This window comes from Lactuca serriola, chromosome 5, assembly GCF_051521515.1.
Source record: "Lactuca serriola cultivar US96UC23 chromosome 5, Lser_US96UC23_V15, whole genome shotgun sequence".
Classification (NCBI taxonomy): Eukaryota; Viridiplantae; Streptophyta; class Magnoliopsida; order Asterales; family Asteraceae; genus Lactuca; species Lactuca serriola.
This window is the reverse complement of record NC_136412.1, coordinates 348,670,361-348,690,788: the sequence shown is the minus strand read 5'-3', so window position 1 is coordinate 348,690,788 and position 20,428 is coordinate 348,670,361. Positions and strand designations below refer to the sequence as shown.

General features: G+C 35.9%; 1 protein-coding gene and 1 non-coding gene across 2 annotated transcripts; both read right to left on the bottom strand.

Moving 5' to 3' along the window:
• Window positions 1-1,282: 1,282 nt before the first annotated feature.
• Window positions 1,283-2,811, bottom strand: LOC145055530 (large ribosomal subunit protein uL14). Its single transcript, XM_079003886.1, has 4 exons — window positions 2,695-2,811; window positions 2,261-2,545; window positions 1,600-1,641; window positions 1,283-1,517 (listed from the first exon to the last, which is right to left on the bottom strand). The coding sequence occupies exons 1-4, from the start codon at window positions 2,705-2,707 to the stop codon at window positions 1,435-1,437; spliced, it is 423 nt and encodes a 140-aa protein (XP_078860012.1). The 5' UTR covers window positions 2,708-2,811; the 3' UTR covers window positions 1,283-1,434.
• A 12,307-nt stretch (window positions 2,812-15,118) lies between these two features.
• On the bottom strand, window positions 15,119-15,225 carry LOC145056169 (small nucleolar RNA R71). Its single transcript, XR_013685701.1, has one exon. It is a non-coding gene; the product is annotated as a small nucleolar RNA R71 (small nucleolar RNA).
• Window positions 15,226-20,428: the final 5,203 nt, after the last annotated feature.

The window sequence follows — 20,428 nt, the reverse complement described above, 5'->3', positions numbered from 1 at the left end:
CGAGATTCGAGGGCGAAGTCTAATTCAAGTGGGGGAGAGTTGTAACACTCCAATTCAGTTATTCCATTGTTTACCCTCAAGTATTTCATTTTTGGCAAAAATGGTCCTTCCATACGCTGGGTGTACATTTGGGTACGCTTAGCATACGCGTGTGTGAGCATCGAGTGGCTGAGGCTCGTACGTTAGGCGTACAAGCAGGTACGCGGGGCGTACGTGGAAGATGGCTAAAACCCTAATTTCTTGACTTGCACCACAACCTTATATCATTTGGACCAAACCCTAATCAACTTTCATAGCCTCATTTCGTCCTTAAACCCTATTTTTGCAAGAACTTGTGAGTTTTGAGCTTAAAGGTGTGTTTGGTGACTTTTCTAAAGGGTGTTCAAGAAGAGGAAGGTGGTGACCAAGCTTTAGATGTTATTGATCTTCTAGATCATGCATCTGGTTCATCTCGAGGAACTTCTAGAGGTAAAAAGTCAAATCCTTGCCATCTTTTTTTGCTAGTTTGAGTTAGGGTTTTGTTATGAAGTCCATTTTTGGTTCTTAGACCCTTCTTTTGTGAGTTGAACAACTCCAAAGACTTCGATTGTTAGATCTAAGTTGCTTGAACATGTTTGATGCATAAAGTTGCCATCTTGAAGGTTGTATTGAGACCATGCATGAGTCACAAAAGTGGTCTTAATGGGAGAAATGAAGTATTGGGGACCCATCTTACTCGTTCAGTGTCTTTTTTACCGTAGATATCATGTTAAGTCTCTTATTTAGCCAAAAAAGATCCAAAACTAAACAAGTTTGAGTTTAAAAAATTATAGACTAATAAAAATTAAAAAAACTAGTAATCGCCTTTCTTGTTTAGGTTTTCAGTTAAACAAAAAACAAACCATATAAGTTCTCTTTCCCTGTTAAACAAACAAAATACCCAAAAACCAAGTAACCAAAACTTTTTTCTTATTTAGATAGACTACCAACTTCAGGTTTTTATTACACCACTTCAAAGTTTTTTCACGCAAAAAAATCTTTTTATTCACAACATGCCATCGTGCTGTTTGTTTTAAAGGTATTTTACGGACATAATATCACATTCTACGTTCCAACTCATTGTCTATGATATTACTTTTTGCCAAATCAGTTGTTTACATTAAATTAACGAATACAAACTGTGTTGCCATATAAAATAGCCATTGACACTGAGTTGCTATATTTAAAAAAAACAAACTAACAAATCTTGACTACTTTTAATTGTGGATTTAGAATATACGTAGAAAATTTAACAAAAGCAAAATTGACAGCAAAAGTAGGAAAATCATTGTTAATCCACATGTGGAGTAGTAGGCAAATAATGTCTTGTAACAAAATCCTCAAAAAAAACAAAAAACAGCTATTTTAATAAAAACTAACTTAGAACAAAAACCAGACACTCAACTTGAAATAGTCTTAAACAATGGCATTAGCAGCACTGGCAATCCTTGGCCACAAATCAGCACATTCCTTTCCAATTGGTCCAGTGATAGCAGATCCTACATTCAACATACAACAATCATGTTATATCAACGAAAAGGGTTTAAAATATATTCCATTTTTTGCGAAAAAAACATATACCTTTCATTTCTCCCTTGGGATTGACGATAACACCAGCATTATCTGCATTAATTGCAACAAAGGTTTATAACAAGCATCAATAAGAAGACTGTATTTCTATTAAACAAGATTAACTACAAACATGAATTTTTAATATGTAGGAATATATATACCAGCAGACAGGTAACACAAAGAAACAAGAAAAAGGCTTCATGCTGTTAAAAACTGGTTCAACATTTTCTTCTTTGAAATGACCATGTACCAAAATGGTCACAAAATTTTAATTTTATAGAAGCAACAATTAAAAGAATAATACATTCTAAACTCCTACATGAATTTAACATAAGGTTTCGTAACAGGGTTCTACCTAAATCAATAATACTAGAAGTTCTAAAGATCTGGATATAGTTAAAATAGGACGAATTGAAAAATCAATCTGCAAATTAGACTTCAACTCCAAAAGAATTTTTCACAAACAACTCTATAAGGTTCATGTATGTTAAACACTCGATGGCAATTGATTATATTTCAAGCCTGAATGTAATTGAACCTTTGAAATTGATAAATTTCTCTTCAAATTAGACAAAAAAAACGTACAATCCAATGAAGCCAGATCATATAATATTAACCCATATAAACATTTAAGACATAAGGAACAAATTATAATATCAAAGAAACTAACCTTCGAAGTACATGAAAACACCGTCCTTTCGGCGCCATGGCTTGCGTTGACGAACGATAACAGCAGGCATGACCTTCTTTCTGAGATCTGGCTTACCTTTCTTCACGGTGGCCATAACCATATCACCGACACACGCCGATGGCAGACGGTTAAGCCTACCCTTGATTCCCTTGACTGAAATGATGTACAGATTCTTGGCACCAGTGTTGTCGGCGCAATTCACAGTGGCAGCCACTGGCAAACCAAGTGACATACGAAATTTGTTCCCAGCGGAACCTCCGCGACCTGAAAAGCAAGAATTACATATTAAAATTAGCTGATGTTTTCATACACATCAATGAAACTACACCAAGTTTCTTAAACTTCCAAACCGATAAAAGTTAGTTTCTTAAACTTCCAAACCGATAAAAGTTGTAGGTGTGAATATACAGTACCTCGCTTCGACATGGTTGATCGCCGTGCGTTCTACTACGGCTGAAAGAAAGAGGGGTTTGATGATTTTATATGACGGGAGAGATTAGTTGTCTAGGGTTTTATCGGTTTTGGGCTTAAGCCCATCTAAGTGAATTGATAGTCCAGTATAAATTTTGTTTGGTTTATGATCTCAATAATGTTGGATTTAGTAATCTAAATTTTACTCTAAATCATATTTTGTGATTTTTTTTTATAAATAATAAGCATAATTTTTCTAAAGTCTCATTCTTCGGAAGATGCATTCCGGAGCAGTCCAAACTCAATATTATGGCCGAATGTTATATAGGGGTATTTGGATAGGAAAAAAAGAGGTGCTTAATTGTTTATTCTCACAATAAGCTAACTTTGAGTGTTTGGATAAAATCCAACTTATTAAGCTAAATAAGCTAATTTTAATAAGCATCTCTCCCCATGTTTATTGCTTATTGCTTATTCTCATCACAAATAAGCAATAAGCTAATAAACTAATCCAAACATCCCTATAGTTATATACAAGGTCTACACCTAAAAAGAATAAACAGAACACAAAATTTTAAACCTATCTACTATAAATTCAATAAAACAGGTGATGATTTCTAATGTTTAATTTACTTGCATTTTTGTTTACAAACAATTTCTATAGTTTGGAATGTGTAAAACAATTCCGAAATATGAAAAAAAAAGTTTGGAATAACTTAATTTTTGTAGTTATTTTTACTTTAGCCATTATAACAATATAATTATAATTTATCTTAAAATCTGTTAGTATCATTTCTTAAAGAGAAGATAAATTTAGATTATCTATTAAAAGTGATTTCATAAGAGTACTAACAGTCTTCGGAATGTCTAGAATACGAATATCATTTTCGAAATGTGGGTTAAAAGACTTTTATTTTTGTTTCTGATATTGTTAAATTAATTTTGTAAATTCATTGTTTTAAACCAATATCCCGTATTAGTAAGAACCAGTTCATTCGAAGATCAATTTCAATGGATGTTGCTGAACAAATAAATTATTTTCCATCTATACTAGCTTTAGAATTGTCATTGATATAAGTAAATTTAATTAAACAAAAAGTTCATTCGTGTTGGATTTTTTTTTTTTTTTTTTTTTTTTTGCAGATAAAAAAAGATGTTGAATCAGGAAAAAAATCAAACACTTAACCATCAAGGACACATAAAAAAATAAAAAGAAAAACAGAAAGAGTGTTAAAGCTTAGATTGAAAGTAGAAAAAAACTCTAAAAGATGGGATCGAATTAAGTTTAAACAAACCTCTTGCTTTAAACTAGTTGCATTTTATAACTTTTATTATGGTTACATTTTATAATGTTTGGTTTTATTTTTGGAACTACTTTACTTTTATAATACGTTTTTATATATTTTCAATCACAGTCTCTGAATTGAATGGTGAGGATGTGTTGCCAATAGAATATAACATAATACGTCTTGAGGATGAGGAACAATGTCCTGTTGATACGATTATGTAAGAAATGATTCAAGAGTGAGTGACAATACTAGAAATCCTAATATCATCTTCTGCAACCGAGGAGCATAGAAAACTAATGTTGTATAATATTCAAATGATCCTCATTACGATGTCCGAAGATATACGACGGTTTGTGAGTACAAGGAACATCATCGAGGAAGCACGTAGGACATGTGCAACATTAAAAAAACGAGTGCAAAGTACTGATAATGTGTTCCATCTAATTGAGATATGGAATTGTCTGAAAACCAGGTAAACACTGCTAGTTTGCACTGCATGCAAGTTCTCAATTATCCCATAAATAAACTATAATTTTAGATGATGTAATTTTATTTTACACATAAATATGTAAAATAAATGGTATGGTTTTCTTAAATGGAAGTGTTTTTCATTCACGTTAGTTAATCGGGTGTTACAAAAGTTATTACATACTTAAATTGTTGTCCACAAATTTGGAAATTGTAAGGAATACATATTTTGCTCGTGGTCGACAAAATCTCCTCTAATTCTAACAACATATGTAAGACGGTCTTGTTTTGTCTTTATACGACCATATTTTACTTTTTTTTAAACATGATTGCATATAAAAACTATTTTACTTTATAAATTGCAAAAATGGTTAAAGGAAATATAAGCCTTTAACCTTTTTTGTAATACAAGAAAAATACATACATTTTTTTAATCAAAATTCAAAACTTACTTCGTTCTCATTACTTCAAATTAATTATAAGAATTTTATTTAACTAACCAAAGTTCTGAAAAACTCATTTTATTGCATACATATCTTGTAAATAATGATATCATATTTTTTTGGTTTTCTAAATAAAATATAATACATGTTGACATTTTTATTAGTTAAGATCAAATATTGGTGGAGACTATTGACGTCAATATATATAATACCTGTTTATAACCCGTGACAATCATGGTAAACACTGCTAGTTTGCACTGCATGCAAGTTCTCATTTATCCCATAAATGAACCATAATTTTAGATGATGTAATTTTATTTTACACTTAAATATGTAAAATAAATGGTATGGTTTTCTTAAATGGAAGTGTTTTTCATTCACGTTATTTAATCGGGTGTTACAAAAGTTATTACATACTTAAATTGTTGTCCACAAATTTGGAAATTGTAAGGAATACATATTTTGCTCGTGGTCGACAAAATCTCCTCTAATTCTAACAACAAATGTAAGACGGTCTTGTTTTGTCTTTATACAACCATATTTTACTTTTTTTAAACATGATTGCATATAAAAACTATTTTACTTTATAAATTGCAAAAATGGTTAAAGGAAATATAAGCCTTTAACCTTTTTTGTTATACAAGAAAAATACATACATTTTTGTAATCAAAATTCAAAACTTACTTTTTTTCATTACTTCAAATTAATTATAAGAATTCTATTTAATTAACCAAAGTTCTGAAAAACTCATTTTTACTGCATACATATCTTGTAAATAATGATATCATATGTTTTTGGTTTTCTAAATCAAATATCATACATGTTGACATTTTTATTAGTTAAGATCAAATATTGGTGGAGACTATTGACGTCAATATATATAATACTTGTTTATAACTCGTGAGAACCATGGTTATAAAATTAATTATATTTTTATACTAAACTCAAAAATTATTAATCAATTGTTTTAAATAAATTGTTACTTAAAAGATATTTTTTTAGTTATATAAAATTAGAATCGTTGATTTAAATAAACACGTGAAGTTATATCACATTATAATTTGTATAAATTTTATTTTATGTTTTAATCTAATGTTATTAATTTAATATAATTAAAGTGAAAAAAGTTTAAAATTTGAAATTTAAAATTGGGATATATATAGTAAAGTCCCAATATTTTCATCGATTTGACAAGAAAGTCCTAAACTTTATTTTTTTTACAGTAAAGTCCAAATTACCGGCAGTTTTTGACACTTTTACCCTTTTTTCCCGGTTAGCCGGTAATTAGGATTTTTTTGCCAAAAAAAAAAAAGTTTAGGATTTTCTTGTCAAATCGTCAATTAGGACTTTACTGTAAAAAAAAATAAAGTTTAGGACTTTTTTTGTCAAATCGTTGAAAATATTGGGACTTTAGTGTATATATAATTTTTTTGGTTAGAAATTTAATGGTATGATACTCTTTAAGCATAAGAGTTATTGAAACCTTCTCTAATCAGCTAGATCCTATTGAAATCCTTTACGTTTGCTTCTTGTTAAATCGTTTTTTTAATCTCAACGAACCGACATTGAAAAAAATTGAGATAATCAAGAAAGAAAGAAAGAACCAGGGTTGTGTTGGTTTTTTGCAGTCTCAAAAATGGAGAAATTAGAAACCTAAAAAAACAAAATTGCCCTAGCTTTATACAAACACAAACAACACATGCCTAGTCAAAAGGGTGTGAATGTGGAGAAGGGAAAGAAAGCAATTTCGTTTTTTTTCGGTTTCTTATTTCTCCATTTTTGAGACTGCAAAAAGCCAACACAACCTTGGTTCTTTCTTTCTGTCTTGATTATCTCAATTTTTTTCAATGTCGGTTTGTTGAGATTAAAAAAATAATTTAACAAGAAGCAAACGTAAAGGATTTCAATAGGATCTAGCTGATTAGAGAATGTTTCAATAACTCTTATGCTTAAAGAGTATCATACCATTAAATTTCTAACAAAAAAAATTATATATTCACTAAAGTCCCAATATTTTGAACGATTTGACAAAAAAGTCCTAAAGTTTATTTTTTGACAGTAAAGTCCTAATTGACGATTTGACAAGAAAGTCCTAAACTTTATTTTGTTGACAAAAAAGTCCTAATTACCGGCTAACCGGGGAAAAATGGTAAAAGTGTCAAAAACTGCCGGTAATTTGGACTTTACTGTCAAAAAAATAAATTTTAGGACTTTCTTGTCAAATCGATGAAACTTTACTGTATATATCCCTTTAAAATTAATGTAATTAGGATGGGAAATTTAAAATTTCAAATGAATAATTAATATGTTGACAAGTGACATTATATGTGACATAATATTAATGAGAATGTCTAATATAATGATATTTGTTAATAGAAGAATAAATCTATTTATTACTAATTTATAACCCATGGGAACCACTGAGTTACAAAATTAATTAAACTTTCATAATAAAAATTTATGATTATTAATCAATTATTTTAAATCAATCATTTTAAATAAATTATTAATTAAGAGATATATCAAAATTCTAAAGTTTTTATAACTTCAAATTTAACATATAATTAGAAAATATAAATTTGAATTTTGAAATGAGTTGCCTAATATATCTACATGCCATAATATTAATGAGGAATTGTATTAGAGTGACACTTGGCAAAAGAAGATTAAAACTATTTATTTATTAGAATAGAGAAGATTTGTTTCAGGTCATCTTTTAGGTTTTAAAAATTTTGTACCATCTCATGCCACCGCAAAAGATGAAGAGATTTACACAAGCGTAAAGTATGGCAGTCGAATAAAATGCATCTAGTAACCACTAGTTGGATGCCATTTTATTTTACTTTTCGTATTTTCTTGTAATGCCTAAAATTACATTATTTATTTGTTTGTTTGCATGTGTTTAACTAAACCGCACGGTGATTGTCTCAATTTGGCTACGCAGATACGTAATCACAAAGCAATAATTTCACGCATTACCAATTTACAAAACAACAAGACACTTACCGATGAACACTTGAAACGATGCATTTTCTTATCAAATTTCGGAAGCAATGATTATTAAATAGTTGAGTAAAACGCTACAAAACCTTCCACTAAGAGGGTGGACGATTTTGGAGGTCTGTTGGGGTTCTAGATTATCCCATGTGGATGATTAGGAAGCTAAATAATTACCATGTAAATATAATATTATTATATTGGTTTTAGGGTTATCCAGGGCTTCCTTTTTGCATTACATAAAGGTCATTAGGCCTTTGATTTTCGGCCATCACTCCTACATCAAGCATAGGCCGAAAATAATCTCTCCTCCCTTCACTTTCCTTAATATCCTTCTTGCTAGCGTGGGTGTGAACCATTAGAGGCACGACGTTTATGGTGCTTGCTTCCAAAGATCAAAAAGAGGATTATAATTGTTTACTATAACAACTAAAAAGTATGTAACCCTTTCTTAAGTATTTTCAAAAATACTTTAGGGTTCCTAGGGTTCTTATTTGATGTTCATAGTTATAGGTTCAATAGTGAAAACATAGATCTTGTTTTTGTAACGCCCCGATTTTCGAATACCAATTTATGGTTATAAATTCTCATGAATTTAAGATCTACTCGACGAGTTAGTTACCTGAATCGTCGAGTAGCAGCGGGTTTAGGCAACGTATTTAAGTGACCAACTCGCCAGGTCGGAAGAGTGACTCGACAAGTTGGATCTGGAGGGTGAAACCCTAATTTCCAGGGTTTGGCACCCTATTTAAGGGATCATTAGCCTCCCTTAGTTCCTTTGGCGCCTCTTCAGAGTCCAGAAACCTTCATTCGTGTGTGTGCTCCATATTAGTGTAAATTTCAAGCTTGGAAAGAAGACCTTGATGCAAGAAACTTAAAGATCAACAAGTTGGGGGCAAGAACGTTTGTGGGTCTGAAGTCTATCTCAGCTAGCTTCATTTGAGGTATCAATTCATGATCTTGGCCTCATTACTTTATAGATCTCTCTGGATGAAGTTAGGGCTTATTGGCTTGGTTATGAAGCTATGAGCTCAGATCTGAAGTTGTAACTTCAGATCTGAACTCTCTTTGATTTGTAACTCCATAAAGCTATCAACATTGGCAAGCATGAACCCCTCCTTAATTGTAAAACCCCATTTTCAAGCTTGGTTTTGGCATTTTGAGTCATTAGAGCCTTGCATGCACGTAAAGTTTGCAACTTTACGTGATAAGCATGCCTTAGGAACTTGGATCTGCAGTATGGAGCCTTGGCATGGCTTAAAAAGCATTTGTATGGATGAAGGACTGAAGGGACTCAGCGAGTCATATGAAGATGGTCATGAACTTGATGGGTTGGATGAATAACTCGGCGAGTCCGATGAAGGTTGCCTTGGGCTCGACGAGTGGCATGGTGACTTGGCGAGTTGGCAAGTTATGCCAGGAACTCGGCGAGTAGCTGAGGGTACTCGACGAGTTGAGGTCAACATAGTTGACTTTGACTTTGACCAAGGGTTGACCATTTTGACTTTTGATGATAATTGGTAAGCAAATATTTATGAATTGGATCATTGATGGTTATAGATGTTGGAGTTTGGGGCAGTGTTTCGGGAGCATGATTGTGTGGTTCAGTCCGACATTGCAAGGTAAGTTATCCTCACTATACTAAAGGGTCTAAGGCACCAAGGCTGGCCCATTGGATTTAATACCCCAGTAGTTATTGATATGTTGGGTTTGTGTTAGTGATGTATGCCAGTTGATATGCTAGTCGGGTAGATCTGTAGGATTACCTGTGATACTGTATGATTATATGTATGTGCATTAGTTATGTTATATGTCAACATGTTATGTGGGATGGGTTGAGGTTGTACTGCTCCGTGCGGTAGCCAACAAACCCTAGAGTATACCAGATATGAGTTGAGGGTCGGGCAAGGCATGCCAGACTCATACTGAGGACTCGAGAGCATTCCAGATACGAGCTGAGGGCCGAGTAGGGCATGCCAAACTCGTACTCTGGGCTCAGTGGTGATCTAGATGTGAGCCATGGGCCCGAAAGGCAATCCAGACTCACACTGTGGGCCCAGGGGTAGTCCAGTCTGTAAAGCTATGGACCCATTGCATGTTGTTCAGTTTGTTATGTTATGATATTGTTGATATTGTTGTGGACGGTATGTGTATCGGTATTTTGGGGGTAACTCACTGAGCTTTCGGGCTTACAATTTCAATTTATTGTTTTAGGTTCAGCGGATGGTCGCAGGTAGGCGAAGGCGTGACCGTACACTTCCTCGATTTACGATCATGATTTCTGGGAACTCCGATGTATAAACTATTTTGAAAACAAACCATAATAATTGAATGGTTTTAAATGATTTAAAAAGTTATAAATTTGCTCGAATTTTATGGGTGTTACAAGTTGGTGTGAGAGCCTTGGTTTGAGTGAATTGGAGGAACACTCGTGTGAATCCAGTCTCAAATCAAGGAAAGATTTTTAGAATGATTTTAAATGGTTTTCAAAATAAGTAAAAGAGGATGTGAAGTGGAAGATCAGTCGGAGCCAGTAAGTAGACCCCAAAATACCATACAATTATTTGATATTATGATATGTTAGAACAACATGCTAGTACTAGGCTAGGGATCTTCAGGAATTACATGATAGAATTGTCTGATTACATGATGCATGTTAGCTTAGGGTTTTCCTTATATGAGACTGACATCATTACTGTAGTTACTTGTGTATGCATCACAACTGTATATAATTAAGATCTTATAGCCTGAGAATGTTTGATTTGGCCTTATGTTTTGTTCTTATTGATTAGGGCTTAGGGTAGGATTGGATATTCGAAAGTCTATAGGGTCCAGCGTTATGTATGGCTAGCATACACTAGTGATGCAGGGGTTGGTGGAAGTTTCATGGATGGGTGGGTAGTGAGAGGCCGATAGGCCAGTTATGAGATAGTTAGCATTCCTCTAGGAGTGAGGATTTATGCTCACTATGTATATGTATATGGTAGTGTGTTGTGGTGATACTCGAGACAAATATGAGTAGTTGTGGAAGATAGTATGTGCCCGTACTACAGAAAGCACATGGCCCATACGCGTATCAAGGAAGTAACAACCCCTAGGGTTGGGTTGGGAGTCGGTTCCTAGTTATGGTACGGAATATTCGAGACATATTGACACCGGATCCAGATTAGGATCAGGAGCGGACATCCATGATAGGCTAGCATTTTCAGGGGATCGTGTTAGTGAGATCATCCAGGAGTAGGTGATCAAGATTGTCCGGGGGTAGTTTCCAAAGATGTCAGGTCTATTAAGACCACAATGGTTGAGTATTTCGACGAGCGCTATGCAGCCATTGCCGAGACGGTTTCCGCGACAGCTTAAACCGTTGTAACGACGGTTAGGTGATATGTGCATATTTAGTTCATATTAAGTGTAGATTTTTATTCATTTATTAGCTAATTTATTGCATTTCATGGACAAAAGGTACTTAAAAGTGTTTAAATTATATTTTCAGTCCAAAAGTGAAGCTCGGAAGCAAAAGGAAGCGGATGAGAGCTCGAGAATGGAACAAAGAAGAAAAACACTAAAAACAACACCTACTCGGCGAGTAGGGTCGACTACTCGGCGAGTCCAAGTGAATATTCGAGAAGATAAAGACTCAGAGACCCAGAGACTTATCGCATACGGGGATTGAGAGATGGACTCGGCGAGTCGGCACCTGACTCGACGAGTCGTTTCGCATATATAAAGATAACTTCTCAGAACGATGAAAAAAAAATTATGGAACCATTATGGAGAGGTTAGCTGCGATTGAGAAGTCTGAAAAACCCTAGAGGACGAAGATACAAGCTAGAATCCAATTCCAAAGAATATTTGAGGCAAATTTCATCATTCTACTTAATCTTTTGTTTTTCATTATGGTTAAACAATTAGAATTTGTTTGTTTGCTGTTATTTACTTCAATCATGAGCTAAAACTCTTAAACTTCTGTTTGGGGATACAAAATTGATACTATGGTTTGATTATTGGTAGGATTAATTCAATGTTGGTGATTTTTGTTATTTTAGCTTGCTAAAGAACCTTGTGTGTGAATGATAATTAATTTTCTGTTAATAGGAAGGTAATTGAATAGCATGAACATCTTTTGATTATCAACCTCATATGCTATGTGACCACTTTGTCATATGTCTAGGATTAATGAACATGAAACTAGAATTAATAAGAAAATTGAGTAAATTCATGTGTGAGCTTGTGTGATGATCATCAACAAGAAGTTAACTAAAGGACCAAAATAGTTAGTTATTGAAAGTCTAAATTACCCCGAATAATTAATCTAGTGAATTTAATTAAATTAGACAACTGATCACTGTTTAAGTTAGTTTATTTGCTAAGGATTAGTGTAGTGAACGCGAATCTAATCACTTGAATCGGTAACCAACAAAAGAGTTAATCCATTGCACCATTACCTTGAAATCAACCATAGGATCAATTGAGTTGAACTAAACAGAAGTTCCTTTCCATTATTGAATCTAGTTAATTCTTTGTTTCACTAGTTTTTAGATTAAGTAATAGTTAGTAAGTTTCTAGTCTTGTAAAACTAGAGAAAACCCCCTACTTATTAATTAATTTAGATAGAATTAGTTTTTAGTTTTAATTTACCGTTCCCTGTGTTCGATACCCTACTTAGGGGTCGTTTGATAGTTGCTGACCGGGTTCGAGCTGACTGGGTTAGAACTGACTAGGTTAGAAATTCTGACTGAATCTATATCTGACTGGAACCATTTTGTTTGATTATGCATCTAACTGACTGTGCTGAATGGTTAAAATGACCATTTTACCCTTTTGTTATTTTGCAACAAAACATGATTCTATTTAGTTATAACAATGTCATTTAATACAAGAGCAATTGACAATGCCATTTAATAAAAAAATACACAAACCAATCAAGTGTTTTTCTTTGTTCCAAAACTATGAATAACAACTCAATTGACAACATAATTTTACTTATGTCCTTAAACCAATCACCAGCTAACGTCTCAAACTGCTCTGTATCATTAATATTATCTAGAACACCTGAAATGACAATTTTGTTGATGGCTTCAGTTTCATGTATGTAGATTAAAGAAGATACAAGTTTTTTTGCTTAAAATCCCACATGACAAATTAGTTTAAGGATATGCCATACAACCATATGCAAAGTAATAACAAACAGAAACATCAACATGTATGTGATAATGCATATCTATCACTACTCCAGATTTATGCTTTGTTCTTGACACATAAACTAGAATGCTCAAGTTGTTCCCAGAACAGTGGCCTGTACAAACATCTAAACTCAAGGGTACTCAATGTGATAAAACATCAACACAAGTTTCTCCATGACAACCAAAAGCAATGGGACCAAAATCAATTTTAGAAACCAAAATAAATTTCACATTTATAGCAGAGAAGGATTGGTTTCGGTACGAATTTGCACAAACAAAAATATAAATTTGCTTAACATTCAAATACTTCATAATTTCTCGAGTTCTGATTCAACAAACTTGATTCAATTCACAACTAAACTCAGCCAAAAAACATATAAATGAAAATTAAGTTAACTGCGGGAAAAAAACGAGCCAAAACATGGATGGAGGAGTGCGTTTATGGCAAAAAAAAAAAAAACAATTTCATGAATAGAGATGGAATACTTGTGATTTAGATTAAGAAGATGGTTAGATAACAATCAATTTCAAAAACGATTTCATGAATCGATTTCAAAAATGATTTCATTAATCGATTTCAAAAACAATTCACGAATCGAGTTCATGAGATCAATCGATTAAAGAGGGAGAATAAAAAACTCAAAGCTTACCGGTGTTAAGTAGGCATTGGTGGAGGATGGTTGTGTTGGAGCAGGTGGAGGAGGAGGGCGATGACAGAGGGGAGGATAAAACTTCAGCGAATACATAAGCGGGAGAAGGAGGAACGTGAGTTTATTGATGGAGCGTTCAAATCGTCTGGGCAAAATTGGGAAATATTTCAGTCAGCTTATTTTTGACCTAGGACCGAGTCAGGCCATTTCCCATGATCGAGTCAGACCAAATGACTGGGTCAGACGTTATTAGCCTTTTATCAAACAGGCTGACCGGACCGAGTCAGCCAAAAGTGCTGACCGGACCCGGTCAGCACCAAATCAAACAGGCCCTTATTTAACTATACCACAATTGATAGGTCCACTGCCTTTGTGTGTTTATTTTATAATTAAAAGTAGGTTTAAAACTAAATGAGTTTGCACACATCAAGTTTTTGGCGCCGTTGCCGGGGAACGGTTCTAAAATTAACGTTAAATTCTAATTTAATCGATCCTTTGTGTGAGATTTATCTTACACAAAGTTAATTAAAAGGTAATTTAGTAAGTAGTATAAGTTTTAATAAAAATCCGTTTTTAAAAGTAACTAGAAAATTTTTCAGTTTTTGCCTTGAACTCGCCGAGTGCACTCGTGCCGACTCGGCGAGTACATCGTTGTTTACAGTTTTAATTTTTTATTTTATTTTTGTTCTTTTAACGCGTTTTTTGTTTTTTTTACAGTTGTTTCATGACCCGAGGATCTGATACACCTCTGGTCCCTCCTCTTGAAGACCCGGAATCCGCACTAAGGAGGAGCAAAGGCAAAACCGTTGGAGAATCCGCTTCTTCAAAGAACTCACCACTCAAAAAACTCAAGTCCGTTTTCAGCAAGAAGAGGAGCAGCAAATCAGGAGCATCCAGTGCCTCTTTGACAATCGGAGACCCAATTCAAGAAGACACCGAGTACGAGACCGAGGAAGAAGAAGAACCCACATACGAGCATGAATCCAAGTTTGAAGACGATTTAGCTATCATTATGGCTAATATCGATGAAGTCCCCATGGGGGAATGGAAGAAGAGGATGCACGATGACACCGGCCCGGGACTTGTGCAGCCCGCAATTCCCGCAACCGCTACTTTCGAACTAAAGGGCCATATTTTCTCTCAACTCAAGGAGATTCCTTTTTATGGGAAGGACCACGAAGACGCCTACAAACACTTGGATGAAGTAAATGATGTGGCTGACTACTTCAATGTACCGAATGTTCCACACGAGACCCAGCTTCTTCGCATGCTTCCAGTCACGTTCAAGGGTGTTGCAAAGGATTGGCTCAAGTCACTTCCTCCCGGATCGGTCACCACATGGGCCAAGATGAAAGAAGAATTCATAGACCACTTTTTCCCACCTTCCAAAATTGTTAAGTTGAAGAAAGCCATTGCCAACTTCGAGAAACAACCCGGAGAATCTCTTTATGAAGCTTGGGAAAGGTACAAGAGCTTGCTTAGAAATTGCCCACACCATGACATCAATAGCCAACAAGAGGTCTCCATTTTCTATGATGGAGTCAATGTCACCACAAGGCAATTGCTCGATTCACAAGGCCCGCTCACGAAGAAGGCGCCCCCGGTAACCAAGGAGTTAATTGAAGAATTCTCTAAGCATTCTAGAGAATACCACAATCCAAGAAATGAAGTAAGTCGGGGGGTAGTGAACTCGGCAAATGATAGCATGGCGGCGGTGATAGCTAAGCTCGATAGTCTAGATAGAAGGATGACAAAAATGGATCAAACAATCCATGCTATTCGAGTTGGATGTGAAAATTGTAGAGGGCCCCATCTCACAAAGGATTGTGATTTGGATGAAAATGGAAACAAGAAGGCTCAAGTGTTCTACTCAAGTGGCAATCGATACGACGAGAATTGGCGGAAACCGAAAAAGGAATGGCTCCCATACGAAGAATACAAGAAGGCTAAGGAGGATAAATACAAGCAGAAGGAGAGGGGATTTTATCAAAAGGAAGAACCGGTAATGGAAAAGAAAGCCGATTTAGAAGAATTGTTCACTAGATTCATACCCGCGTCCGAAAAGAGACACAATGATCACGATGCTGCAATACACGAGACCAGAAATATGATAAGGAATCAACAGGCATCCATTCTCAACATTAAGAAACAGTTGGGACAACTTGCACATCAAGTGAACGAAAGAAGACCGGGTCAACTTCCAAGTAACACAGAAAATAATCCAAGAATGGAGAATGTGAGTATTGTGACTTCCAACTATGAAGAAATTTTCACACATGCACAGAGGATCTCCAATAGGAAGACAAAAAAGGCAGAAGAGTCGGCTCCAGCTAAACCCGACCAGACTCGCCGAGTCCCTCTAATGGACTCGACGAGTCCATACGTTAATGACAAAACGGTCATTTCCTTAAAGCCATATAATCCCCCTTTGCCATTCCCAATCAAATCCATGCCTGTTGAAAAAGTTGAAGCTTATAGAGCTTTTATGGAGCATGTTAGAGCCCTACAAGTCAACGTGCCATTTGTAGAAATGATGCTTCAAACGCCCAAGTATTATAACTTACTAAAGGGTCTCTTTGCTGCTAGGAAAGATTTAGCTGAAGTCGCGGAAATAATATTGAGTGAGTTACCCGAAAAGAAGGGCGATCCGGGGAGTATCATAATTCCGTGCCAATTTGGAAATGCACTTGTCACTCAAGCGTTAACCAACTCGGGTGCAAGCATCAACCTGATGCCTTTCTCTTTCTTCAAGAAGCTGAATTTACCGGAGCCAAGGCCGATAAACATGAAGATCCATTTGGCAGACAAGACAACAATTCATCCAATAGGCGTTTGCGAGGATCTTCTCATTAAAGTCGACAAGTTCATCTTTCCAGTAGACTTTGTGTTGCTTGATATGGAAGAAGACCCCGAAATTCCAATTATTTTGGGGAGGTCATTTTTAAACACCGCATGTGCTTTAATTGATGTATGTGAGTCTACACTAACGTTAAGGGTAGGAGACGAGTCAGCAATATTTAGAGCTTTACCAGAGATCAAGCAAGAAGAGGAAGGAAAAGAAGAGATCTCATTTATCGATTTGGATGATGAGATACTACAAAAAGAACTTGCACTTTTGCAAGAAGAAGAGCCAAGCAAGTTTTTGCTACCTTCTGGAGGTAACGGAGATTTTGACAAAGACTTGGAGGAGATAGAAAAGCTGCTGAAAGGAGCCGACTCGGAAAACACAGTGGAAATGGTGAAATGCAATCCGACTCGCCAAGTCACTTTACTAGACTCGACGAGTCCAATCGAAATTACCAAAAACCTGGACGACTTAGATCTGCTTGTTGTTAGTTCTCTGCATGTGCTGGACATGGATGTTTTTCCTCATTCCTTAGAAGAACAAGCAGCAAAAGGAAAAATGGATACTGAAGTTCAACACGTTCATATAGCATGTCTTGATGCAATCCCGCTTGAAGATGAGGTAAGCATTGAAAAAGAGGAGAAGGCAAGGGATAGGAGAGTTGATGTTGATCAACCATTCATTACCAAATCTAGAGCATGAACTTTCACAAAATATGAAGTAATTAAGTTTGAGGAAAAGGAGGTGCAAGAAAAGGTGCAAAAGAATGGGGTGAAAAAGAAAAAGAGGAGAAGGGAATTTCAAGCAGCTGAGGATAATGCTGTAAGAAAGAAGAAAGAAGACTTAAAACGGGCTTACAAAAAGAAGATTCACGCTTACAAGACAAAGTACAAACCACAAAAGATTAGGCGTGCGTTCCCGATGCTGGAAGATGACGAGACGTAGATGGGAAGGAGTCCAGCTAACGACTCCTTAAAAAGAAGCGCTTGGCGGGAGGCAACCCGTTATTTACAGTTTGCTTTCTTTTATCTTTTTAGTTTTGTTTGATTTTTTTTCGTTTTTAGGATTTTAATCTTCCAATTCGTCGGACATGTCTGTTTGAGAGTGCGTATGGACTAAGTGTGGGGTGGAATAAATTTTCTTTTCTAAACAAATGGCAAAATTATATAATTTTCTGAATTGTTTGCAAGAGACTCGCCGAGTCTGACCATGACTCGACGAGTTGATTCAGATTCCAGATGAGTTTAAAAATCGCGACCAGACTCGCCGAGTCTGACCTTGACTCGACGAGTCGGTTTTATTTACAGAAAAAAAATTAAAATTATTTTTACAACCGGTAACTAGGGTTGTAACCCTAATGAAATTAATTTTTTCCCCTTCACTCGTCGTGCGCCTCCATTCTTGCTCTCTCTCAAGCATTCATCAACTTCTTCAATTTTTCTTCAAGATTATCGATTTCTATCACGAAAGGTAACTAATTTCCTCCTTTATTCTGTTAAAGCAATGATTTTTAGATGATCTAGGTTGCCAATTTCATAGAATACCCGATTTTGAAGTATAGTGAATTTCTAAGGTTTTGACTTTACATCAATTATGTTGTTTTGGATGGTCATTTCTCCTTTAATACATCTTAGGAACATCCCTGGACAAAACCCTTGAAGTAATTTTGAGATTTCGTGGTTGAATTTTGACAGACTCACCGACTGACTCGCACGGTTCTTGCGACTCGCCGAGTCGTTCATGGACTCGACGAGTCTAGTCGGGGACCCAAGCGTGATCTATTTTGATGATTTTCTGTGTTTTTTGGGTTTTGTGTTCTTTGTTTTGCAGGGACAATGTTTCACAGGGGTCAAAGTTCCAGTGGACGCCAAGGAGATTTTCCTTGGTTGAATTTTCCTCAAATCGAATCAGCTTCAACCATGACGAGATGGAAGAAGAAGTTAGCTGAAGTTAGAAAGAAGGAGATCTACATGCCAAACAGAGTTGATTGGGATTGGTTGCAGAATGTGCAGTATGCAGAGGAGTTAGCATCTTATCTTGTGAAGGAATTTACATTCGAGGGGGAAGCAATGGTTTGTGACGGATGGAGCAGGGTCTTTCGTATTCAAGAACCGGTGTACCGGGAACTTTGTTGAGAATTCTTCTCTACGGTATCTTTCCGTGGAGGTGACGATTGCTATCACCCGGCAAGTTTCATTTTTTGCCTTGGGGGCGAGTTTCATCAGTGCTCAGTTATTGATCTTGCTTGTCGGCTGGGAATCTATGACCGCCCATTGGTCTCGACTGCTATTTTTCGCGCCTTTATGGAACATTCTCACAAGGTGTTCCCCAATGGTGTTATGAGCAAGGGATGGTGGAACACGATCGCCAACAAGTTGTACATTCCCAAGTCGGCCCAAGAAGGAAGTATTCGGTCGCCCACGCACCGTCTCATTCAACGCCTTATCTCCACTACCATCAACCAACGAAAGGATGATGACAAGGTTTCTAACCTTGATGTCTTTTATCTATGGAGCATTATCACACCAGACACTTTTTGCAACATTCTGTGGTGTTTGGCTTCCTATTTGGCGGAGGGTGCGGTCAAGGATCACAAGACATCAAAAATTAATGGTGGTATGTTTGTCACCCGGCTAGCCAACTCATTTGGGTTGATGACCCGCGATGCATGGAATTTGATGACGGTGATTCCTACCCCTCCATTTAATCCCATTTTTTCGGAGGGATAGGATTATTGAAGACTATGGTGGTGGTCATTATGCTATCCCGCATGATGATCCAGTGGTTGGTCCCGAGGCGTTGGGAAGGAGGGTTAGACCGAGGAGAGAGCGATATGTGGAGGAGGAACCGCCGGTAATTCCGGTGGATAATGAGGAAGTGCCAATGGATTGGTATAATATTGAGATGAGGAGAATGCAAGATCAAATGGCAAGGAGTCTCAATTTTAGCAACCAATCCCACATTCGACTTTTTGACCACTTCCATATTCCGCATATCGATGGTGGTAACTTCCCATATATTCCATCTTGGGATGAGGTGATCAATGCAAGAAGGAGTGGCGCTAGTGGAAGTGGAGCTGCACAGGACCATGATGATGAGGAGGAGGATTAGTTCTTTATGTTTTTATTGAACAATTTTTAATTTGTTTTTATTTGGGTTTGGTGTGTTTAAATTTAAGACTTTTACTTTATGCTTGATGTTTAATTGCTTTGATGATTTTCAGATTTTGGGTTAAAATGCTTGCATAGAAGGGTCTAGAGTTTGATAGAGAAAGAAAAATATAAGAGTTATAAAGAGTGGAAACAAGTCAAGAAAGGGCGGAGTCTAGAGTTAAGGTGTCGAGTACGGTCCCTAGGGACATGAGCGAACGAGTCTAGAATTTGTGAAAAGTTTTGAAGATTTATCAGAAGCTGGAACAAATGCAGAATGCGATTTTTTTTTCACCCAGCGGTCTACTCGCCGAGTGCACTTAACTGACTCGACGAGTCGCCTAGTATTCTTGCATATTCGAAGCTTTCCGCGACTATACTCGACGAGCCATTCATTTTTATACCAAGAGGACTGTTGATTTGATGCTGCTGAGTGTACCACTTGACCATTTATTCCTCCATATCGATTCTTGAAGATCTTACACTGTTTTCCCTGCCTATTTGGAGCTGCCACATGTGATTTGATGCCCAAGACATGGATGAGTTGTTCCCATGGCTAAAGTCAATTGAAGATGGAGCTGAAGAAAAGAGTATCAACCTATCGACTGCTACCCCAGGGGAGTTTGTTCCAATTTCCTCTATATTTGCATTTTTATTATTATTATTATTTTTTTTTGCATAATATGCAATGAGGACATTGCATAAAATAAGT